This window comes from Eschrichtius robustus, chromosome 9, assembly GCF_028021215.1.
Source record: "Eschrichtius robustus isolate mEscRob2 chromosome 9, mEscRob2.pri, whole genome shotgun sequence".
Taxonomy (NCBI): domain Eukaryota; kingdom Metazoa; phylum Chordata; class Mammalia; order Artiodactyla; family Eschrichtiidae; genus Eschrichtius; species Eschrichtius robustus.
Genome location: NC_090832.1, coordinates 122296123 through 122322484, shown reverse-complemented (window position 1 = coordinate 122322484; position 26362 = coordinate 122296123). Strand labels below are relative to the sequence as shown.

General features: G+C 37.6%; 1 protein-coding gene across 1 annotated transcript in view; it reads left to right on the top strand.

The window, feature by feature from the left end:
• LCA5 (lebercilin LCA5) overlaps positions 1-12936 on the top strand; it is a 61543-nt gene extending 48607 nt beyond the window's left edge. Inside the window, exons 4-8 of the mRNA XM_068551658.1 lie at positions 3954-4091; positions 5027-5123; positions 5834-5976; positions 8557-8689; positions 10608-12936. Coding sequence (XP_068407759.1) covers positions 3954-4091; positions 5027-5123; positions 5834-5976; positions 8557-8689; positions 10608-11470 — 1374 coding nt within the window. The 3' untranslated portion in view covers positions 11471-12936. The remainder of the gene's footprint in view (positions 1-3953; positions 4092-5026; positions 5124-5833; positions 5977-8556; positions 8690-10607) is intronic.
• The last annotated feature ends 13426 nt before the right edge of the window (positions 12937-26362 follow it).

Sequence of the window (26362 nt, the reverse complement as noted above, 5' to 3'; positions counted from 1 at the left end):
GAAGTTCTTTATCTCTCCTATTCTAAATGATAATCTTGCTGGGTAGAGTATCATAGGTTGCAGGTTTTTCCTTTTCAGGATTTTGAATATATCATGCCTCTCCCTTTTGGCCTGCAAAGTTTCTGCAGAGAAATCAGCTGATAGCCTTATGGGGATTCCTTTATATATGACACTTTGTTTTTCTCTTGCTGCCTTTAGAATTCTCTTTAACTTTTGCCATTTTAATTGTATGTCTTGGTGTGGGTCTGTTTGGGTTCATCTTGTTTGGAACCCTCTCTGCTTCCTGTATCTGGATATCTGTTTCCTCCTTCAGGTTTGGGAAGTTTTCAACCATAATTTCTTCAAATCTATTTTTGATCCCCTTCTCTCTCTCTCCTTCTGGAACCCCTATAAAGCAAATGTTGGAACACTTAATGTTATTGGAGAGATCTCTTAGATTGCTTTCACTTTATAAAACGTGTTTTTCTCTCTGCTGTTCTGATTTGGTGATCTCCATGATTATATCTTCCAGGTCAGTTATGCATTTTTCCATATTACTTAACCTGCTATTCATTCCTTTTAGTGTGTTTTTTTTATTTCAGCTGTTGAATTCTTCATTTCTGATTGGGTGTTTTTTTATTTTTTGTTTCTAATTCCTTGTTAAAATGTTCAGTGTTTAGATCAATTCTTTTACCTAATTCAGTTAAGCTTTTTATTACCAATGTTTTGAATTACTTATCTGTTAAGTTGTTTATTTCCATTTCATTATTTGTTCAGGGTTTTTTTTCTTGTTCTTTGAATTGAGAATAGTTCCTCTGCCTTTTAATTTTGCTTTTCTCTGCTTCTGTGAACTAAGGGGAAGCAGTGATCTTTTGTGGTCTTGAAGGGGTGTTCTTATTTGGGAGTGTCCCTATGCAGACTGCACATGCCCAGTGCCTTTGATGGGAGGGCTGGATTTGATGTGGATGCCAGTCACATCTTTCCTGATGTTGTGCTGGCAGCTCTTACCTTGGTAGTGGGGTGTGACTGGGGATGGAGGGGCTAGAGTTGGCTCCTGGTGTGAGACGGGACTTTCTCTCTGTTCAGTGGCTGTCACCTCTCTGTCAGGGGCGGGGTCTGATCCCAAGTTGCTGAAGCAGAAGCCCTTTGTGTCAGGCTCAAGCTGCCTCTGTTCCCTTTAAGTGTGTGTTTTTCTCTCTCCCAGCACCAAGACTTTTGCCCCAGAGTAGGGAGTGCTGAAGCAAGTGGGGCCTTTCACATACAGAGGTTCAACGCACTGCTTGTGTAGGTGTCTGTGGCTCCTTCAGGTGCAACCCATGGTAGAGTCTTTTCCCTGGTCGTGGCTGTCCCACATCCAGTGCCACACTGTGGCACAGACTGAGTAGAGCCAGAGCATTCACTTGGCTTTGGCTGGGGTGCACGGTGAGGTGGTTGTGGGAAACCCAGCAACCACCCAGACCTCTCCTCAGAGGCAAGACCCCTTTTCCCCTCACAGCTGATTGCTGTTCCCAGCCTCCACTGTGCTCCACAGGGGAGGGGAGCCTGAATGGTTTCTCTGTGTTTATGGGGTAGGGAGGTGTTGAGGTGTGGTACAGTGGGGCCCAGAGTGGCACGGTTGTGGGAAATCCGGCAGCTGCTAGAGCAGACCTCTCTTCACCCTGCGTCAGGGGCAGGCCAGTGCTCACGCCTCATGAGTAGAGTCCAGGCTTCTCCAGCCTTTCTGTCTGTCCAAGCAGTCCAGGAGGCTTGTCTCCTCCACATCGGACCCCAGGACTGGGACACCCAGTCTGTGGCTTGACCCACTCACTCCCCAGGGTGGGTATCCACTTTTGCAATTTCTTATTTCCTCTGAGTTCCTTCCCAGGAGCACAGGTCCCTACCCAATCGCTTTTCTTCCATTCCTGTGTGATTACCTGTGTATCTTCCTTACAGCCTTGGTTTGTACAGTCCTTTTTCCAGTTTCCAGTTAGTTTTCAGTGAGAATTGTTCCACCTGTAGGTGTATTTTTGATGTGTTCATGGGGGGAGGTGAGCTCCATGTCCCCGTACTCCACCATCTTGATCTTTTCTCCTCCATGTTGGGAGTTTTTTGATTAGTGATTCAATCTCATTACTCATTAGTCTGTTCAGATTTTCTGTTTCTTCCTGATTCAGTCTTGGTAGGTTGTATGTTTCTAAAAATGTATCCATTTCTTCTAGGTTACGTAGCTTTTTGGCATATAATCTTTCATACTAGTTGCTTATGATTCAGTGCATTTCTGTAGTTCAGCTGTAATGTCTCCTCTTTCACTTCCAATTCTCTCTTTTTTCCTTAGTGCAAGTAAAGGTTTGTCAGTTTTGTTTACCTTTTCAAAGAACCAGCTCTTAGTTTCATTGATCCTTTCTATTGTTTTTCTGGTCTCTACTTCATTTATTTCCACTCTGATCTTTATTATTTCCTTCCTTCTGCTAACTTTGGGCTTAACTTGTTCGAGTTCTTGAAGTGTAAAGTTAGGTTGTTTATTTGAGATCTTTCTAATTTCTTAATATATGCATTAAGGCTCTAAACTTTCAGCTTTTACTGCATCCCACAAGATGTGGTATGTTGTATTTCCATTTTTATTTGTTTTGAGATAATTTTTAAATTTCCCTTTTGATTTCTGTTTTGACCTAATGGTTGTTTAGAAGTGTGTTGTTTAATTTCCACATATTTATAAATCTTTTCACTTTCCTCTGGTTGTTGATTTCTATTTTCATCCCATTGTGGTCGGAAAAGATAGTTGGTATGATTTTATTCTTCTTAAATTTGCTAAGATTTGTTTTGTGGTCAGTATGATCAATCTTGGGGACTGTTCCATGTGCACTTGAGAAGAATGTGTATTCTGCTGCTGTTGGATGTAGTGTTCTATATATGTCTGTTAGTCCATTTGTTTTAAAGTGTGCTTCCAACATTTCCTTGCTGATTTTCTATCTGGACAGTCTTTCCATTGCTGATAGTGTGGTACTGAAGTCCCCTACTATTATTGTATTGTCAGTTTCTCCCTTAAGATCTATCAGTATTTGTTTTAATATGTTTTGGTGCTTGGGTGTTGGGAGTGTATGTGTTTTTTTTTTTTTAATATTTATTTATTATTTTTTCTGTGCTGGGTCTTAGTTGCAACATGTGCAATCTTTTACTTGTGGCATAAGGACTTCTTAGTTGTGGCATGCAGACTCTTGGTTGTGACATGTGGACTTCTTAGTTGCGGCATGCAGACTCTTAGCTGTGGCATGCATGTGGGATCTAGTTCCCTGACCAGGGATCGAACCAGGGCCCCCTGCATTGGGAGCGCAGAGTCTTACCCACTGGACCACCAGGGAAGGTCCCAGGAGTGTATGTGTTATGATTGTTGTCTTCTTTATGTGTTGACCACTTTATCATTAGATAATGACCTTCTTTGTCTTTTGTTACCCTTTCTGCCTTGAAGTCTATTTTATCTAAGTATGACTATGCCCACCTTCTTTTGGTTTCTGTTTGCTTAAAATAACATCTTCCATCCTTTCACTTTGATCCTATGTGTCTTTAGAGCTGACATAAGTAAAAACTGGGATGGTGATCTCTGCACCTTGAATAGTGCTGTGTAATTTTACACAGCTGCCTCAGTTTCTGTTTGCCCAAACAATGATTCCCAAACGCCGGTGCTTCTCATCACATCCTTTGGCTGTCTTTTGCTCCCAACTTAAATGACTATCCATGTACTCTTGATGCAACTGCCTAAGAATTTATCTGCAAATTGTTGTGGAAAACAAAGAGAGGAATAATAGGCTAATTATCTTACTAAATTGTTGGTACGTCTATGTTCCGTTTTATTGTATGTTTATGAACACTAAGCCCAACCTGATTTGTATGTCTTGTTTAGTACCACTAAAAATGTCATTTTGACACTAAGTGCAGTATTTTACTGTTGAATTATTTTTTAAGTACTATTTTTTAATGTATTTATACACATATCATAGGAACTATCAAGAAACCTTGAGCTAAGTACTAACAGTTTCCAGCGACAGTTGCTTGCTGAAAGGAAAAGGGCATATGAGGCTCATGATGAAAATAAGGTTCTTCAAAAGGAGCTACAACAACTATATCACAAATTAAATGTAAGCATTGGATTTTAAATGGCATCGTTTCTCCCTATGTTATATATTAGATGAAAACTCTATTTTAAAACACTGTTATCAGTTATATTCGGAACTTTGGTACAATATCATTTACAAAATTCTAATATTTTCTTTGGCACTTATAAAGAAAATATTTGTTAATATAATCTCTATAACCAAAAATGAGACATTAGGTACACTAATAGGAATGATATAACTGAAAAGTTATAAAATCCTGCAAGAAAGTTATGGGAACTAGTTTTTCTGTGTCGCATGGTTGAATAATTCAGTGTTCTTCCTCAGATAACCCGATGATTGATTATTTTTAAAGTTGTTCCATATAATGCCCTTCCTTTTCACAGTGTTTAGAGGAAGCATTAGAATTAATTAATTCTGTTAAAGTAGGTGTTCTTAATTCTATCCAGAGGTCATTGATGGGTTGAAATTTTGTGCAACATGAAGTGTTTATGCATTATCTTGCATAGAATTTTCACTTTGTTAATCAAATTCTCAGAGAAAGCCATAGCCGCAAAATGGTGAAGAACACTTGTGTTTTAAAAAATGGTCTAATTTTTAACTCGACATTAATTTGGAATCCACATTTGAGAGATGCTAATTAAATTCTTTGTGTGGCCAAGCCTGGAAGTCAGCTGAAGACATTACTGTTATCGTGTAGGAGTGGGTAGAAAATGAATCTTGCCTTATTCTGATTTTCGTGGCTGCTAGTGCATATTGGACCTTTAATGGAGAATCATTGCTCTACCGTAACCTAAATGTCCTAAAGACATTCCTTTCTGTAGTTGGTAGTTACAAAGGGAAGCTGAACTTAGGTATATTCCAATTTGGTGAGGAAAATACCAGTTGAAAAGATGAGGATTTTTGTTTTATTTTAAACTGAGACTCTACATTCTTAATTGTGTTGGGTTTGTTTTCAGGAAAAGGAGAGAGAACTGGACATAAAAAACATATATTCTAATCGTCTGCCAAAGTCTTCTCCAAAGAAAGAAAAAGAAATTACATCAAGAAAAAATGGTATAGTAGTTATTATTGTTGAAAACCATTGTAGTTATTAATAATAAAATAAATTAATTTTGAAGTAGAAGGAAGGTGAGGGGAAAGAACTTTATTGAAATAAATTTCCTTATAGGTACTTTCCAGAAATCCTTTCACTTTCTCAGTTTTTTCCCTTGAGGTCATTACAATTATGTTTTACATAATTAATTTTTTTTTTCTTATGATAACTTATTTTTCTAAACTTTTATGAAAAATCATAAGCATACTCTACACAGGAGATTATAGTATGATAAACCTTTATTCATGTATCACCACCTTTAACAGTTATACATTTTATTAATTTTATTTCACCTATTTTTTCTACTTTTTTTCTAGAGTATTTTAAAGCAAATCCCAACTGTCATTTCATTTCACTCATAAATATTTTGGTATTTTTATGCATATTCTTACTTTTTTAAAAAACAAAAGTGTAATTTCCTTCTTCTCTGGTTTGCAAAAAGTTGAAAACATAAACTTTGTAAAAGTTTAATAGATTCAGCCCTCAGAGTTGTCCTCAAATGACAAAATTGCCAGTAAATCCTAGAAATAAAAACAGTAATAGTGAGTAGTCATGGAGCTGAGAAACATGCATTTTCTCATTTAGAGGGTGAACATATACCAGTTGAAGTCCGTATATCTTAGCACTGTTCAATACGATTAGAAAAATTCTTTTATAATTTTCATGGTAGCTGCATGCCAGAGTGATTTTACAGACCAGTGTACAAAAGAAGTACAAACCAGTGAAGACTTCGAGCTGGAGGAATATCCTATAACACCACAAACAGTTATGTGTTATGAAAACAAATGGAAAGAACCTGAACGTCTTTCTTTGGTGAGTTTAGCAATATGATTAGGTACTAAATTCTAGGTTTGAAGTTATTCCTAAATGCACAATATCAAACATTTAAAAATTTCAGCAATGAAGCTAGTGCCATAGCTGTATAAATATGCAACTAGCCTTTTACAGGGAAAGAGATAACATATGTGCATTTTACTAAACTCCTTTGGATTGACTCTTAGTTAACACTGCATCTTTCAGATGCTTCAGAAATGTCAATTGTACTTTCTAGGTTAGAGGAAGAAGAAAAGAAAATTTTCTGAATTTCTTACATTTATGTCTCTTACCAGATAGTCTCTAAAAATCCTTCTGGCGTTTATGTTTAATAGCAAGTTATAGTAGCTTTCAAATGATTTGTTAGAATTTGACCACATTTAATTTTTTTGGCCTCCTGTGTAAGAGAATTTTATAGTTTAGCTGAATGTCGAGCAAAGTAATTGCAGTGGAATCTGACTTTATATCATTCAAATTAGAGTGGAATTCAGGAGGTCTGCGTTGCATCTTCATTTAAAAGGACTTATGTTGAGTATTGGAAGGTCCTTTTCTCTAATAGGGTTTTATCTTTAGTGTTTACAGTTGAAACTCTAAGGAAAACAATATACGAGGGATCCTGCATATTTCATATAATGCTATATTTTTGATACTACTTGTAAGTATCCCAGGGATCCTGAGATCTCTTCCTGTGTGTGGACTGAATTGATTCCTGTGTGTACTCTAGTTTTGTTTTGTTTTTTTTCCTTTATTTTGTTTTTGTTTTACAATTTAGATAAGTTAGCTGGATCTGCTAAGTGTGTTTCCTCCTATATTTACAAATCCTTGAGACTAGATCATGTTAATTTTTTTTTTCTTTTTGAAAAGGTGAAGTGTGGAATAGCAAAGTAATTCTTAATTTTAGAAGGGTAAAAAAATTTGCCCTTTATAAGATTCAGCAGAAGCAGCAGCAGCAACCTGATATAGTGAAAGAGGATATAGCCCTGGAGTTAGCACTGCGTTTTAATTAAATGACAGTTCTAACATTTTAGTGACTTGTGTGACTTATTGGAGCCTCAGTTTCCTAATCTATAAAACAAGGGTGGGTTACCCTTCAGGGTTGTGGTAATAACTAATCACGAAGTTTATAAAGCTCTTAAGACTAGACTAATCCTGTCACTTTAAGGGGTCCCAGCAAATGGGAGCTCTGTTAGTAAAAGTATATATAGGCTGTTGCTATTGGAAATAGACCCAGAATACAGTGGCTCAAGCAAGAGATAAGATTCTTTCTCTTGTAATAAACTGAAGGTCAGTGGGTAGTCTGGGATAGGTAGACACGTTTGTTCCATGGTAGCCATTCTCTGTCTTATTGTTTTTCCATCATAAAGTGTGTAACCGCATCTGTGTGGTTACAATTGTCTTATCATACCTGGGAGAAGGAGGAATGAGGAAGTGGAGGGCAAGCAGCTTTTGTTTTTATAAATGTGATCAGAAGTTGCATACATACTTCCACTCACATGCCCCTGGTCCTGTCTGGCTGCAGGGGAGGCTAGCAAATGTGGTCTCCAGCCAGGCAGCCCTGTGCTCTGCTGAAACTTAAGGAATTCTGTAACAAAAAGGAAGAAGGGGACAATGGATACTAGGGGACAGTTCTCTACAGATTCACTAGTAATAAATTTTACTTTTATTAAGAAAAATTACACGCACGCGTGAAAGGGACCATAAGAAACAATAAATTTTTAAGTTTACATTTTTATTTGATTTAAATATTACAAGATTTATTAATTGGAGACCTTGGGCATAGTATAAACTTGAAGGATTCTATGCCATTGTCACTGCCGGTGTAACAGCTCAACACCATATCACTTGGCCTTTAATAGTTGATGAATAGCCTTTATTGGTTAACTGAATTCATCAGATTTTGTTGTGAAATGTGCAAAGTAAGGATACCTCTTTTTTTTTTTTTTAATAAACATTTATTTTATTTATTTTTGGCTGTGTTGGGTCTTCGTTGCTGCGTGCGGGCTTTCTCTAGTTGTGGCTAGCGGGGGCTACTCTTTGTTGCGGTCGCAGGCTTCTCATTGCGGTGTCTTCTCTTGTTGCGGAGCACGGGCTCTAGGTGCGTGGGCTTCAGTAGTTGTGGCTCGTGGGCTCTAGAGCGCAGGCTCAGTAGCTGTGGTGCATGGGCCTAGTTGCTCCGTGGCATGTGAGATCCTCCCAGACCAGGGCTCAAACCCGTGTCCCCTGCATTGGCTGGTGGATTCTTAACCACTGTGCCACCAAGGAAGCCCAGTAATGATACTTCTGATACTTGTCTCTTCAGAATTTTATGTAGGGTATTGGCTTTGCTTCCATTATATTGGTTCTGATATGTTTTCCAAATGCCTCTTTAAAAATTTTAACTAAAGTAAGAAATAATCTTGTGTGCTTTTGAAAATCTTTCAAAGGTGGTAACTTGTAGCTTGCTGCTTTAGAAATGGAAAATTTGCTTTAATTTCTAACAGTTGGGATTGTGCTTAATGGGAGATAAATCTATGATATTTAAATTGTTTTTTCCCCCTTTTCCTGCATGTGAACTTGCATTTAAAAAAAAATGTATAATAGGATCTGGAATCTCAAGAGAGAAATGATCATGAAGAAGCAGGGATTCTAAACCCAATTGTGGAAAGAGAAGACAAATTGGTTAAAGATCAAGGACTCCATGCTGTGAAACAGGAGGCTGAGAAGCTGGAGGATGGTAAGAAAGAGTTTAAGCAAGTGATAAGTCAGCATCCCTTGGAAAAGAAAGGGTTAATATCCCCTAATATCTTCCAGCTGAACAGTGAATTGGTTACACAGGACAAGAAAAGGTTGATACAGTGGTGGGGGGAGTCCATCAAGTGTCACAAACATTTGAATGAAGTTACTAAGGAAAGAAAAAGAATGAAGACTGTAAGTCAGTTGCTATTTGGGATTAGGGGATAGAAACAAGTTACCTTCAGAAAATTCAGATGAAGTAGAATTCAGTTGAGAGGGGAAAAAAATTCTTTGTGTATTAACTAAAGCTTGATGAAGAGATAACTGAAAGACAACCCTGTTCATTGGCTTGACCTTGAGACTATCTAGTCTGTAGACCAGCCCAAACATTAAAATCAATGAATTGTGAGGCCTTGAATATATTCCTATAATTTTTCTTTGGTTTTAATATATAAAATAAATCTTTAACATAATCAGCCATTAATGTGGAAGTTTAGTGAACCAATTCACATAGTTTCAGATACTGGAAATGAAGTTCAGGAATAAATTCATTTCCGTTTGGATAAAATGTCTTAAAAGGTATAAGCGAGAAGGATCCCAGACTCTAATCCTTTGCATGTATTTTATTAATTATATATTAGTTGCTTACAGAGAAATACTGTTTTTCCCTTAAAGTTAACAAAAAATCATGACCTAATTGTTGCTTAGAGTATGTATATTTTTTTGTGTGTATTTAAAACAGTCTAACAGTTGAAATAGAAGCCACATTTATATCACTGTTGGCCAAACCACAAAGGAAGACGCTTGCACATGTTAAACTATAGAGTAGAAAATAGGTATTATGGTCAGTTCTGTCTAGGAACCAGGAAAAGGAATAAAGTAACAGAAGACTATCACTTCTCTTTGTCATTTTTGACTGATTTTTATTTTTTCCTGGAGTCTGTGTGGAATGATCTGATTATCAGTGAGAATGTGCCATTTACTAAGGTTACCAAATGCGTAGTGTTCTTACATGTTTTAATATTTTTAGTTTTTTCATTTAGAAATCCTTTCAGAATTATAGCAAAGTGGCAATAATAGCCAGAGAACCACTTAAGAGTAAGTTGTATACTTCATGCCCATATCCCGTATCCTAAAATACTTTCATATGTATTTCTCCAAAATAAGGACATTCTCTTTTCTCATTCCAGTATAGTTTAACTTCAGGAAATCTAACTTTGACACAACACATTTCTCCAATCTGCCGTCCACAGTACAGTTTTATCAGTTGACACAGGATTGTCCTTTATAGCATTTTCTTCCCTTTAGGATGTGATCATGAATTGCACTTAGTTCTCATATCTCTTCAGTCTCCTTTCATCTAAAACAGCTTCTCAGCCTTTTAAAAATATTTTGTGAGATTAAGATTTTTCATGAACACCGACCCATTTTTTTAGTAAAATGTTTCTTGTTTGGGGTTTATCTGACGTTTTCTGTTAATTAAATTCAGGTTATTGCATCTTCTGTCAGAACACTACATAAGTGATGTTGTGTCCTTCTCAGGGTATGACATCCAAAGGTTCAATTTATTTTTAAATTTAAAATAAAATTCTTTGCTCCACCCATCCCACCATCCTCCCCATTCAGTGTACAGCACACTATTAGGTATAAAAAATAGGCAGAGAGCCTTCTTTCTCACCCCTAACTTGAAGAACAAAATTTTTTCTATAATTGTGAATCTTAAATATATATTAAGTATATATTATTTTTTGAAACCCTAAATATCAAGTTATAAAAATGAAATTTATGGTGTCCACCCTCACTGTACTGATCATACAGAAATTAGATAAAGCTATTGTTTTGTAAAAAAATGAGAGTTGAGTTTTCTTATTTGAAAATACTACTACAAAATCCCATTTTTAAAATTTGACTTTCTACAGAGCGGGAAAGAGAAGAACTTGCTAAAAAGCAAAAGGAAAAGACATCTTTGTTGGAGAGAGAAGAAAAGCCAGTGTTGGAAACTGGAAGATACCAGATGGAAACGTACCAAATTCAAAATACTGATAAATTGGAAGAAGAGGAAGAAGAAAGGCTAAAGAGAGAAATGCTACTTGCTAAACTGAATGAAATCAGCAGAGAACTCCAAGGTTCTCGGAATCCAAAATATCCTTCTCTGCCATTGCTTCCTGATTTGGAATCAAAACTGCGCTCCCCAGAGAGAAACCCCAAAACACACACATTCTTTGAATCCTCAGAGAGATTATTTAATGGGCATCATTTGCAAGACATCAGTCTTTTCAGTACAAAAGGAGATGGTCAGAATCTGGGCAATGTTAGAAAACCAGCCTCTCCAGATGAGCTGGCATTTGGTAGCTATGTGCCTTCATTTGCGAAAACATTAGGGAAGTCAAATCCAGTTAGCCAAAAAAGTAGCCTTTTGGATTTCCAAAGAAACAATATAGAGAAATTTAGTAAAGACAGTGTAGATTTAGTTACAAGAAAAGAGAAGAAAGCTAATCTGATGGAACAGCTATTTGGTGCCAGTGGCGGCGGCAGCGTTTCCTCTAAAAGCAGTGACCCAAATTCTCTGGCTGCCACCAATGGAGACTTTGACCCTCTAAATTTTCTCCCTGGGGATAAAAGCAGCAGGGGTAGGGAATACGATGATGACGACGACTTTTTCTTCAGCGAAGGAAGAAGTTTTAATCCCAATAGACACCAATTAAAACATGCAAACAATAAACCGGCAGTAAAAGCAGTTGATTCTGTAGAAGATGAAATTGAAGAAGTAGCACTGAGATGACTGACTAGAGTATATATGTTTTCCAATTGTAAATATTAAAATGCTTTAATACAGTATTTATTATAAACATAGACTTTTTAATAAATATTAAGAAGTCCTTATTAAGCAGTAGTTTTTAAAGTATAAATACAGCGGAAATAAAAAGTAGATCATATCAATCACACCGCATAGCTAGTTTGCCAAGAATGAATGAAGCATGCTCTTTTGACTGAAACCAAAAATAGAGATGCATCTTTCTTACTTTCTTTTTACAAATAGGTTTTACCTCTGAATCAGCTCAGTGGGGAGTTTTACTCCATGGGTGTACGTATGCATTTTCTCTTTTATCCCTATTTATTTATTTATTTATTTTTGGCCCTCTCCTCTCTGAGCTAAGTACAGTCTTCCCGCTGATTGTCGAAGGGAAATGAAGAGTGAGGGGCTCTGTTGGGAAGTGTGGCAAGGCTGAGGTACTCTCTTAAGTGGAACCGTGACAACATGGGGACTTGCCATTCCTCTGGACGTAACCACAGTTAAATGCTACTCATTTCCCGATTACAGAGTCTCGTTAAATCACTTCCCTACAACTGTGCTAGTACATCAGGTTGAAGTGAGAAGAAGACGTTTGTCTGTTTGCGTGGACAGTTCCCTCTCATGGCTCCCAGAGGCTTGGGTGCAGTGTAATCAGTAATTCGTTTTCTCGATCTCCTACGCTTTTTATATCTCAGTGACTAGATGTGAGAGTTCATACCAAATACATGGAATAGAAGAAATTTCATCCCAAAATAGCAAGATTTTCAACTCAATTATGTTTCCAGAGTAACGTAACTAGGAAATTTTAATAGGTACTTTTAAGATTTGAACTTACTTTCAAACCAAAGAGACAACGATAGTGTGATACTATTGGACTTACAGGGCTAATTTTAAAGCAACCTTGGTTAAAGTTGCTTTAGAGATGGGGCTCCTGCCTTGCTGAGTAGGGTGGTTGATTTTCTGTTGAAAAGAAAAGTGTTTGGTCTTTTGCTGTTTGTAGCTCACTTCAGCTGCAAAGGAGTTGATGACCTTGGATTGTGCTGGGCATGATTGGTCTTTAAGCAGCAGTAATACACCACCAACCAAGGAGAAAACACAGTTCAGATGAAGAGTGGTGGAAATAGTGCATCAGAGGAAGAATAAATAAATGTTGATTGGCACTTTTTCTAAAGTGAACTGTTGTTTTCAAGCATTTACTACATATTTGTTCATAGTATTTCTCATGCCAAGCATACATACTGATGAGGGGACTAGAGCTACTGTTTTATCTTGAGTTCTTATAAATGCTTATTATTGAACATAATTTCATAATTATTTGACAAGACTGACCTGGTTAGGTCTCTAATTAAAAGATGTTACCACCTAGCGTCTTCTAAATTGTGTTCCTGTTATTTACTGGGAACTGAATCTCTCAAAAGTGCTAAACTATATTAAAAATTTTTTAATAAAGAGTTTTCTATGACTGATATAAACAAGCATTTAGTATATTGTAAATCATTCTAATATATGTAAACCACAATATTATTGTAATGCAGTTCTTGATAAAATATTATGTAATGTTAATTTTGTTCATAGCTGCTAATTTTTCAGCCAAAAGTATTCTAATTTTTAGGGTTTTTTTTTTTGTTCTAAAGGCTTTTGTAAAAAGTCCTTTAGTAAAGTTTTATATTCAGGTCATTTTAATTAGTCTCTTGCTTTTTTCTACCTGATGTTTTCTAGTCTTTTTAACCAGATGCAATAAAGCAGAATTATTAAATTAAACCTAAAATTAAGTTATAGACTTAGAAGCATTATGGTGTTAAGCATTAAAATGGGAGATTGTAGAGAACAAGTTTTTCTTTATGAACAAACCTTAGTGAATAACTGTTTTTTCTAAATGTCAAGTTAAAGTTATTTGCACTCAGAACTCTAATTAATAAACATTTAAAACACACTATGACTCTTTGTTTGAATGATACCTTCCTTAGGTCACTTGGGAAATATATAGTGGAAATAGGACCTGCAGGGTTTTTATTTCATTATTCACCTTTTTTATTTTCCTATTCAGTATTTTTAGTTGAAGTAGATGAATCTGCCCTAAGTCGGCTTAGACAGTATGCTTAGTCTTATCAGATAATTATAGTCTTAATGAATTCTTTCACCCTTAATAGCTGTCATAATGGCATATATTGCTTATAATATTAAAAGGTGGGGGTAAGGAAGACTAGATTGAATCATAAAATAAACACTTGAGGGCTGACTCACTGGTTTTCTGACCCTCATCCCCACCTCACTTTCAGACATACTAAACTTCTGTCCCTGGCTGGGTGTTAACTTGGGTAGAGCCTGCAAGTCGGCCTGGTGAAAAGGGGATGGGAAATTGGTATTACAGTGACAGTGTGGATTTTTTAGGATTAAAGAAGTTAACCATAAATTGTCAAGAAAGGATCCGCTTTTAAAGCTTTTTCCTCTCTACACAATAAATGCCCCTTTCACATTAAAGTCCCCTTTCGTATCGCTTGGAAGTGTTTTTTTGTTTTGTTTTTTGAGCAAAGAAGAGCATGTCATACATTCATTCATTGACTGTTTGTTGAGTGCTCCCTGGGGGGGGGGGGGGGGGCGCGTGGCAGTGTGTGAGGTGCCAGGAGAGTAAGACCCTGCCTCTCCCTCAGTGTGGACCCAGAGCACAGCAACCTCGGCTGCATCCCTGCCCTTCCATCCACTCCCTGGGTGTCCTTGGGCTACTTAGCAATTACTGGTCTTCTATAATGCTTCCTAGGGTGGCTATGAGGAGTAAATTAAATACTTAGGTTAACGTTTGGCAGAGTGCGATACATTATAAGCACTCGGTAAACATCACCTGTTGTTATCACAGTTGTTATGAGTCTCCTTTAGGGACTACTTGGAAAAAATAGAGCATAGCTATGTATACAAAATACATTGACATAATACTTCTTTGAGTAAGATACAAACAAAAAGAGCTTCTAAACCTCCAAATTAACATAAAATACTGTACTCAATATATTGTGCCTCTTAGGTCTGCACTTAGAACGTCCCTTTATTCGGCACTAACTGTGTATGATTCATGAGCTGGTTTCCTAATCTACAGAAGAGTAAGTAGAACAGCTAAGTTTTGGAAAGCTTTTCTGAAGACAGTTTTAGTGACATAAGGAGAGGTAGAGAGCCTCATAGCAAAAAGACAATGAAATCCAGAAAACACCGGACTTCGGTTGCATCATGTGACAATCCGTAGCCCAGCTCCCCCTCCATGTCTGTGTGTGTCCTTGGATATGTTCAAAGCCTCTCTGTACCGCCCGTCCCCTCTAGGAGGTGGGGCTAATGATAGTACCTACCTCGTGGTAGTTGCATACAGTAAATGAGTTCATACATGAAAAAACTTAGAACCATTTGATGCTCAAATTGTTGATGTTTTGGAAAAGTAATGGAGAAAAGGGGGAATGAGGTGGTATTGTTGAATTCTATACGTGGCGGTTGGTGTTTTTATGTATGTGCTTTTTTTCACTTAATCCTCACAAAGCTTCTTCTAAAGAAGGCGCTTACTATTACTCCCATTTTACAGTTGAGACTAACGGGTTGTCATATATGATAGATTACACAGGTAACAGGCTGCATTCAACAGTCTCAAGAAGTCCAAAGGAATAAAATAATATTTTAGGAAGAGTTTTGCAGCAGTACTCTTTAAGTGACAGAAACCCAAATAAGGCTAGCTTAAGCAGAACAAGGAAATTAATCTCGGCTTGAATCTGGAAAGCTCAAGAAAATGTGGTTTGCTCTGGCGGTTAAGACAGTAGTGCTTACTACTCTGTCCACCTCTTACCGTATCATTTGCTGGGTATCATTTCCAGATAACTTCTACATTTGCTGACAGTATTGCAATGGGCAACCCCAAGCCCTGGCATCCCTTCAGCTGGCACCCACCTCAAAAAGAGCAAATCTTTCCTGTAGTTCTGGTAAAGGTCCGCTTGGCTAGTTTACGTTGCGTGCTCGCCTGTAGGGCTGGTGGCATGTGTGTGGGAGGCGTGGACTCCCTACTCTTAGCCCTCTTCATGGAATGATTGGTATTTCTCTGGAATGGGGGAGGCGTTTTTCCCTGATGAAGACACTTTGGGCATAAAAAAGAAAATCATTATTTACTGTATTTCCCAATTAATTAAAAAAATTAATGGCTCTTACGGAAAAAAACATTGCAAGGCTCTTAATGGAATAAGCATTAGCTATTTACTCCATATGCCTTATTCCTAGGAACAGGCCATGTCTGTGATAAGATAGGATTTCACCATGGGCTTGTGTTATGAAGTTCGTTTTGTTGTTAAAGGTGAGCAATTTCAGCGGTAGGTGAGTCTGCAAGACATTTAAGCCGCTTTAGAGTTCATAGAAAAGGCTTAGAGATCCAGATACATATTTTCCCATACTAAATGCTACATTCGTGAAATCTATATCTGTATATAAATGAAGACACTCTGTCTCAATCCAGCACAAAACAAAAATTAGAAATAGGTAGCCAGGGTAAGGTAGAAAGAACACAGGCTTTGGGGTTGGGGGTTTGTCACTTGCTAATTACAACCTTGGTCAAATAATTTCAGGTTCCTCGGATGGGGAGTAGGGCAGATCATATCTTAACAGGGGTTATCGTGAGGGTTAATAAAAGGATGTATTCTTGAGAGAAGAGAATAAGTAAAAGAGTGTGGCATGTCAGCAGAGGGAGAGCATCACCTCGTCAGTGTTTTACTTCCGTATCAACGCCCCAAACTTTTGTTGAACGACAGATGCTTGTTAATATGGAATTGAAAAAACTAAACGTGCTATTTTACCCTGTAATCTGCCATCTTTGAAGTGGCTCTTGTCTTTACAGAGCCATGCGGAGGTTACAGTCTTCCACAGAAGGCACTTTGCTGCTTCTGGGAACAAGCAGCCTGTGGGAGAAGCAGTTTTACACACATAGTTTTGCTTCACTAGCCGTTTCCATGGAGGAGGAATGGATGGAAATCCGGAGCCCACACTGTGTTCTGAAGGCAGGGCATTGAAATTCAGGGTGAAACCTCCCTGCCATAGAGCGAGAATCGCCCTGAATAGCATGGCCGAAAGCAGCTGCCTTGCCTCTCTCTCTGTAACTGACCTAAATATCAAATTTCAGAATTCCTGTCCCAGTGGATATTGATCCTGGCTAGGCATACTTTTCATACAATCTATATATATAACAGGACATCATAGATTTCAGATCTTTTTTTTTTTTTAATCCTGATAAAAAGAACCCAAGAGTTACCCTACCTAGGCAATCGTGGATACTGAAAATTTCTGGGTACACCTGGGAACAAAGGTTTATTGAAGTCCTTTTGTTCTCCTATAAGAACTTCCCCCCAAATCTTAAATTTCGCTTCAATATTGGCTTCTAATTTCAATGATATCTGTAACTATTTACTCTCCTAAGCACTTACAGAGGAGCTCCTTGACTTAATCAGCACATATCTGTTCTCTACTTAAAATATTTTCAGTAAAAACTAGAATCAGTAGAACCAAAGAACAGAGGCCAGGAAAATCTGTCATGTTATCACCTCAAACATTATCACCGGGGTCCAGAATCAATGGCACGCATCACTCCGAAGTCGAGCTTTATCATAAATGCGCACTCCTTGGTTCCAAGCAGGAGATAATGGCATTTCTCTGAACAATAACCACAGTTTTTCTCTTGAAGAACAGATATAGCATCATTTAAATAGACACATTTGCTTTACACTTGAGGCAGTAGTTCTCAAAGTGTGTCCCCACACCCGCCCAGAGCTGCAGCAGTGTCCCCTGAGGAACTTGTTAGAAATGCTAGTTCTCGGGCTCCACTCCAGACCTCTGGAATTAGAAAGTCCAGGGGTGGGTCAGCCTGTATTTGAAGAGGCCCTCCAGGGGATCGCACTGCAGCTGAAGTTTGAGAACTACTGCTCTAAGCTAACCATAGGAGGTGGTGGTGAGGGGAAACGCTCCTACACAGACAGAAGTGGCTGCCTGCAACTTTTTTTGCAAATTCGAATCTTAGCACTGAGGGCTTGGGGTTCCAGTGTGCAGGTGCTGCATCTGGACTCACCTTTGCCCCTCGCACTGCGTGCCACCTAGACTAGAAATACGCCACTTCTTTACGGCTATAACCAGGTATGGTCTAACTGTTAGCTCTCTGTGGCTAATATATCAGAAGATCTGAACTAGTCAGGAAAGAGAAAACGCCTTTCTAACAACCAGCACCAAAAAGACTGGGTAGTTCATATGTCATTCCTCCATCACAGCCTATCACCCCCAAGCTTCCAGAGAAACTTTCCAAACATCCTCCAGCACTCCCTGAAGGAAAACTAATCAATGTGGTTTAAATTTGACATTACATCTAAAAGTTCAGCTTTCTCAAAGTTTGAGATGTGTGTGTGTGTGTGTGTGTGTGTGTGTGTGTGTGTGTATGTTTGTATGTGTGTGTACGTAATGATCCAGCCAAGTAGCTTTCTGTGCCTGAGGTTTAAGAAATATTAAAATTATCTAAAAGAAAGTAGCCTATATACAGGGAATATGTTAAATAAAAGAAAAATTAGAACTAAGTATTCAGATTTCTCATGTCCACTCCTTAGCACTGCTGAAGACATGTATATAAACAAGAATGCCTATATACATCCAGGGGAAGTTTTTATTTCTAGACAAAGTAGGCCATGTTTTCACAAGTTTGGATTTTGTTTGCTGTACAAAGTCTCCATCTGTCTTTCTCTGGCTTCCTTGATTTATGCATCTATTACCCAAAAAAAAACCCTACCTCATCTCAGACAGACCTGTTTCTGTGTAATCTGTTATAAACATATATACATATAAAGAGATAAAGATGGGGCCGAATATCAGGCCATGTAAAATGACGGTGGTGATTATGGGGAGTTTGGACTGGTGGTTGAAGGGATGTAGCGGTGATGAAATTAGCTCTGTTTCCAAATGTGTGCTCAAGAGAAACATGTTTCTCCAGGGCTTAGTTCCCTTAAAATGCATCACCACTAGAAAGTGTACATTTAGAGAGTGCCTTGAAATGTAGTGGGGTTTCAAGTTTGAGAATATCTATAAAGCTATGATTATTCCAATGTAATTTTGACCCTGGAACTAGCGATCTCTTAGAGTAATAATATATTGGTTCTGACACCCCTACTGCAATCATAACTTTACAATTTCATTGCTACTCTGCTTCTTGATAAACATGTTCCAGAGTAAAAAGTTCTCTTTATAATCAAGAAGATTCTTCCCTTATGCCCTTTTACCAATAGTTCTCATTTTCAGCTGTGGCTTAATTTCTGTTTCTGTTTTTAAGTATCTTTTTGATTAACTGCGAAGTTTGATGGAGACCAGCAGAGTAATTAAATCTGTGTATATTGTCAGCTGGGTCTTTCCTTAGCTGCTGAGAGGTTGCTAGGATACTCTCTTAAAGGTACAATTCTCTTGATTAACTGCAAAACCCAGATTGCCCAAGTAAAATTTTTATTAATTCATAAAAATACAGGTCAGGATTACATTTAAATTTACAGCAAGATGAGTGCTATATATCTCTGGACGCTTTTAGCTTTACAGAAATGTGTGCAGGTACACTCATAAAGAATGTGTTTTTAAACAATTTAGTGGATGAGAATTAGTCACGTTTTTTGAGGGAGAGTGTTCCTTTGTGTTGCACAACATACATGGATTTGGAGCTGAAAGAATTCTGAATTTTAAATCACCACTAGGAAATACATCTCCATTGTGTCTATAGTACTGCAGAAATCCTATTGTGATTATTATGATTATTACTTACTGGCCTTTTCAATTCCAAAATTTCATAAAGTTGCCATCATTGTCTCCGGTTGATGTAATGAAATAAAATCAAGAAACTTACAAAGAAAAATAACTTCATCTGTAATAGTTTGATGTGATATGGACAGTTGTTTCAGAGGTTAAGTTCTAGCAAATGGGTTTAACTGGCTGGCATTTCTTCTAACAATTGTTTTATGGCTAATAAGTCTGAAAATAACTGTGCCTAATTCTACTCACTGCCTATCATTCGGTTGTCCACTTCTTCGTTCATTTAACAAGAGTTTATGGAGAGTCTATTATATAAAATGGAACTTAATAGAAGTCAAAAGAGGATTTTTGATGACATAAGAGTTTCGTTGTGGAGCAATAACTTCTATACTAATGTGGAAAATGGATTAAACTGTTTAGGAATTGCAGATCAGAAATAATGACAGAATGACATCACCAAGATGGTGACATAGGTCAGTCCTGATTTGACTCCCTTTCACAAGAAGAACAACTAACAACTATGCAAGAATAAGACATCACTCAGAGAATCTCAGAACACGGGAGTGAGGCTGAAGCACCTCCTGCACCACACAGACCAAGACAGACTGAATTCAAGGGGGAGAGGAACAGCTGCACGCTGACCGCATGGCCCTTTCCCCGGGCCAGCACAGCCCCGTGCCTACAGCTCCTCCAGTGGCAAAAGAGAACACAGCGGTGACATCCAGCACCGCCGGCACCGGGGGTCACTTCATGGGAACCCCTACTCTGGTTTCACCCCATGGGGATCACAGGAGCATCCGTGGGCTCAACCACTGGGAATCTGATTGCGATGGAGAAAGGGAGGCGGGGCTTCCAACAAGCAGCGCTCGGATCTTGGCGGACTGAGTTCCTGCCTGCAGAGCCCAAAGACTAAACCCGACCAGCAGCTTTGCTCTTCTGCAGCCCAATTTGCTGGCACAGTCTGACGAGGGAACTTGGTGGGGCGCAAGTCTGCCTAATTCGGGTCTTCCAACGAGGAGATCTGCCAGCCCTGGGAGCTTGGTCTGCCCATGCCCAGCAGAAGAGCTGAGTCTTAGCTCCTTCCCTGGAGCCTGGTCTGCCCACGCCCAGCAGAAGAGCTGAGTCTTAGCTCCTCCCTCAGCCTCCCTACCAGAAATCCTATTCAGAAAAAACTGGAGAGTTGCCTGAAGTGGGCTCTCCCAGTCCCACCCAGGCAGAAGTCTGAGTCACAGCCCCGCCCACCGTAGAGTGTGGTCTTTACCTACTCCTATCTTACGGGAAGGGCTGACAAGAACATCTGGAAGCTGCACAGCCCAGCAACTCTTGAGCTGACAGGCAGGTGAGTGGGCAGAACTGGTGGCCCCCAGAGCAAAGTCAGTAGCACCTGTTCAGCCAGTGAAACTGGGGTGCAGGCTGACTTGAGTCAAGACCACAAAGAGCATTAGTGGCCTTAGAGGTACTTAGCTGATGAGCCTGGGTAGGCAAGCTAATTCCAGCAGGAGAAGAGAATGAGAAAGGGACAGAAAGTATATCTAAAGCAATAATGGCTGAAAACTTCCCAAGCTTGTGGTGAGAAATAGACCTCTGCATCCAAGAGCCCCAAAGGATCCAAATAGGTTGAACCCTAATAGGCTATACCGAGACACATTATGGCTAAATTGTCAAAAGTCAAAGACAGAGAATTTTAAAAGCAGCAGAAGTGAGAAGTTACATACAAGGGAAACCCCATAAGACAATGAGCAGATTTCTTAACAGATCAACAGAGTGAAAAGACAACCTATGGAAAGGGAAAAAATATTTGCAAACCATATATCTGATAAGAGGTTAATATCTAAAATATATAAAGAACTCATACAACTCAATAGCAAAATTCAAATAAAGCAATTTAAAAATAGGCAAAAGACTTGAATAGACATTTTTCCAGAGAAGATATACGTAAGGCCAACAGGTACATGAAGATGCTCAACATCATTAGTCATTAGGGAAATACAAATCAACAGTACTTCAGTAAGAGATCACCTCACACCTGTTAGAATGGCCACCATCAAAGAGACAAGAGACGACAAATGCTGGCGAAGGTGTGGAGAAAAGGGAACCCTTGTGAACTGCTGGTGGGATTGCAAACTGGTACAGCCACTATAGAAAACAGTATGGAAGGTCCTCAAAAAATTGAAAATAGAACTACCATATGACCTGGTAATTCCACTTCTGGGACTACATCCCAAGGAAATGAGAACAGACTCAAAAAGATATCTGTACCCCCATGTAATAGCAGCATTATTTACAATAGCCAAGACATGGAAACAACCTAAGTGTCCATTGATGGATGAATGGATAAAGAAGTTGTGAGATATAACTATAGATGTTTCTATATTTATATAGATATATCTATAGCTGTATCTGTAGATATACAGATATAATAAAACAGCCATAAAAAACAAGGAAATCCTGCCATTTGCAACAACATGGATGGACCTCAAGGGCATTGTGCTAGGTGAAATTAAGTGAAATAAGTCAGTGAAAGACAAATACTATATGATCTCATTTATATATAGACTCTAATAACGAACAAACAAACTCATAGAAAAAGATGATGTATGCGGTTACCGAAGAAGGCAGGGTGGAGCGGGGGGGGGATTGGAGGAAGGTGGTCAAAAACACAGACTTCCAGTTATAAGCAACGTAAGTAGGAGGGATATAACGTACAACGTGATGACTGCAGCTATCACTGCTGTACGTTATATACGACAGTTCTTAGAAGATTAAATCCTAACCGTTCTCATCACAAGGAAAAAAAAATTTCCTTTTTTTGTTTTTTCTTCTTATTGAACTAAATCAGATGATGGATGGTAACGAAACCTATTGTGGTCATCATGTCACAATGCATGTAAGTCAATCCATCATGCTGTACACCTTAAACTTATACAGTGTTGTATATCAATTATATCTCAATAAAACTGGAAAAATAGACATAACAAGAGACAGAGTCAATAGGACTACACTATGGATGAATTGTAGAGTTATTTTTAAGAGAGAATTGACAGCACTTGGTAATCCATTAGATACAGGAGGGGGGGGGAGAGAGAAGAGGCCCCAAGTCACTGAGGAGGTGATAGTGACACAGACTGAAATGGGGGCTGAAAAGAGCAGGTTTGTGAGGTAGGAGGTGGGGTGGGTGACTGCAGTGTAAGTATGTTGAGTTTGTTGTCCCTATGGACATGTCCGGCAAACTGAAGGAAGAGCCACACCAGAAATACTGATCTGGGACTCAATCACACACGTCTGAATTTGTAGCCATGGGTCTGCACAAGGTTACGAAGTATGTAAAAGATGCAAATGCAAACGTTGGTAATAGCAGAGATGATCGTGTCAGTTTCCCTAAAGATCAGTTCTCAGTTTTAATTCTGAGTTTCATAAATACATGAACTGTACAGATAGTGAAGTTGCTGGACCTTTCTCCTTTCTTTCACCCTTCAAACCCTTCAAGGTAAGAAATGTATCTTTAAAAAAAAAATAGGAGAGGCTATCAGTTTTTAAACATTTTTGTGAAGATGAATTCTCTGATTCTGAAAAGGCTTTGATCCATCATCCTTTGTCTCTGCTAAACTTTCCGAGAGGGATTAAGGACATTTAATTGTTTTTCTAGCGCCACAGAAGAAACAAGTTCACTGAGGAAGTAAAAAATACGGATAGGAAAAAAAATTAAACGGGGTGTGTGTGTGTGTCTATTTTTGGACTTTGTATCTTGTTCTAATGATCTGCCTTTTCTTACATCAGTACCACAGATCTCACTGTTGCATCTTCTTTTTTTAAGTTAAACATTTTGCCTAGGTAATGCATTCCATGGTCCAAAAATTAAAATCATATGAAAAGGTTTATAGTAAATTCTTGTTCCTTTCCTTGTCCCTAATCTAATAACCAGTTACACATGCACACAGATAACCACGAGAATCCTTCCAGAACTTATGCAAATACAAGCAATATGAATTCTTATTCTTACCCTTTTGTAAGTAAAACGTAGCATATTTTACATACTACCGTGTATCTTGCATTATTTTTCGCTTAATATATTTCTTGGTGATTGTGATGGTTAATTTTATGTGTCAGCTTGGCTAGCTGTAGTCCCCAGTTGTTCAATCAAACACTAATCTAGAGGACAACACCACAAGAGGATGGAGGCAGATACTAAAGTGATGGCTACAAGTCAAGGAACACCAAGGACTGCCTGCAACCAGTAGAAGCTAGGAGAAAGACATAGAGCAGATCCTTCCTAGGGTCTTCAGAGGGAATGTGGCCCTGCCAATACCTTGATTTCAGACTTCTTATGTCCAGAACAGTAAGAGGATAAATTTCTGTTGTTTTAAAACGACCCGGTTTGTGGCGATTTGTTACAGCAACCCTGAGAAACTGATACAATGATCTTTGTACATTATTACATAGAAAGCATCCTTACTTTTAAAAAATAGCTTCACGGTACTCCATTGAGATGAATAACCGGAGTTAATTTACTGGTCCTCTATTGATGGGCATTTGTACTGTTCCAGTCTTTGCTATTACAAACAATGCTTCATTGAATGACTCTGTACATCAGTTTTATGCATATCTAAGTATATCTTCATTTGGACAAAGTCCCAGAAGTGGAATTGATGGGCCAGAAGAAATATAATTTGTTTTTTTGACGGATACTACAGTATTACCCTCCATGGTTTTAACCAATTTACACACTCAGCAATGTAAGTGCCTGTTTTGCCTTTCTGAAGGTCTCTCAATACGGTTTTCATTTGCATTTCCCTTAGTACGTGTGGGATTGTGTTTAAGAGCCATTTACATTTCTGAACTGACTGTTCATAATCTTTCCATTTTTCTCTTAGGTTATTACTCTTTATTTCTAGGATTTATTTACATATTAGGGAGATTAGCTCTTTACCCGTGATATGACTTGGAAACTTTTCCCCCCAAGTTATCCCTTGTCTTTTGATTTGCTTATGTGTTTTTTTCTTTTCACCATGCATGATTCATTTTTATGTAAAATTTATCAGTCATTTGTTTTGAATCACGGAGTTATAACAGAGTCCTCTATTTTCAACTAACAATTTTTTAGTCTCATTTTCGATAGAATTTATATCAATACTTGTATATACTGTGAGACAGGGTTTCAACGTAATTTTTTTTCAAAATGGCTATCCAATTGTCTTGACACTGTTAAAAGTTCGTCTTTGAACTTTGATTTGAAATTCTACCTTTATCATATACTAAATTATTTTATGTATTTGAATGTATTTCTGGTATTTCTATTCTGTTCCTTTGGTTGTCTGTCTATTCATTTGCCAATATTACATTGTTTTAACTTTTGAAACTATAAAATGTATTTTAATATCTAGTGGTACTAGACCCTCCACCCCATTACTCACCTCATGCTTTTCAGAGTTTTGCTTGATATATATTGCTTTTTGCCTTAAAAACTTTAGAATCATTTTTGTCTAGTTTTTTTTAACTTTTTGGTATTTTTATTAAAACTGTGTTAAATTGATGCTTTTAATAGTTGGCTGACTTATCTAAGAATATAGTATGTGTTTCCATTTGTTCAATTTTTTTGTATCTTTCAGTATGTTTTAAAGTTTTGTTGTTATTGTTCTTGTAAATGTCTCACACATTTCTTGTTAAGTTCATTCCTAGGTTTTTAATCTTTTTGCTGCTATTGTAAATAGCAACTTTACTTTCATATCATATATGTTATCTGATTACTATTTGTATATGTCAAAGCTACTCTTTGAGTTTTCCAGGTTTGTGATCATTTTGATAACAGTAGTTTTATCTGTTTTTATTCCACATGTGTCTCATTTCTTTTCCTTGGTTGATTGCATTGGCTCCTTCCTCCAGCACAGTTTTATATAATAGTCAGGACAGTGGTCATACTCGTTTTGCACATAATTTTTGGTAGGAATGCTTCTATTGTTTTCCCTTTAAGCATGATGCTGACTTCTGGGCTGAAATAGATTTATCATGTTAAGCAAATAATCATATTTTCCCATTTTACTTGAGTATTTGTAATCAAGAATGATTGTTCAGTTGTTTTCCAAATGCTTTTTTGGCAACAATAGATAGGATTATATGATTGGTCTAATAATGTGGTGAACGATATTAGTAGACTGTGTTTCTAAATCTCCTTGTAGGTTCTGCAATTTTTGCTTTATAAAATTTGCAGCAGCATTATGTGGGGCTTGAAAGATTCTTAAGTATACACTCACTGTGGATTGTGCCCATTAGGTTTAAAAAAGTCCTTTTTTGTGTGTATTGTTTACTGCTTTTTGGTATGAATTCCACCTTTTTTGATATTAAGATCCTGACCCTATTTTTATTTTGGGAAGTGTTTGCTTAGTATTTATTTTGAACCTTTCTAGATTGTTTTGTTTTAGATATGCCTCTTATATAAAGCATAGAGTTGGGGATTATTTTGTGATCTAATCTGAAAATCTTTCTTTCAATATATAAATTAAATTTACATTTATTGATATTCAGATGATCTTTGTTCCACTGTATTATTTTATGTACTCTATTTTAGCAGTTTTTAAAATGTCTTTCATTATGTGGCTTGTTTTCTTTGTACATGCATATGCCTCTGTGTGTGTGTGTTTTCTTTTTCTGATATTAAGAAAGGTTTGTGAGTTTTTTTCCCTACTACCTAATACCCTTACTTAGTCTTCTACTACTTTGGACAATATCTATTAATTTCCTACCCTGCAGTGTCCCCTTTTCTCTAACAACAAATTTTAGCTGATAATATCTTCTTTTTGTATTGTTAAATATTATTATATTTCTGATTCTTGGGTCATCAGCTTTAAATGATATCTTTTAACTCTAAACTATTACAGATGAAGAAATTAATGTTCTTACAATAGCTCCTATTTCTTTCTCCTTTCCTTTCCCAAGTTTAATAATTTCCGTACTATCAGGACATAAAACATTTACACTCTGTTCTGATACCCTATTCCGCATTTGCTTTAGTCTTAATTCTATAGATAAATATACTCAGTGCTCATAGGCAGCAATCCTTTCGTGGTGATATTCTCAGTCCTCTTGCAGTTACCTGAAGTTCATTTC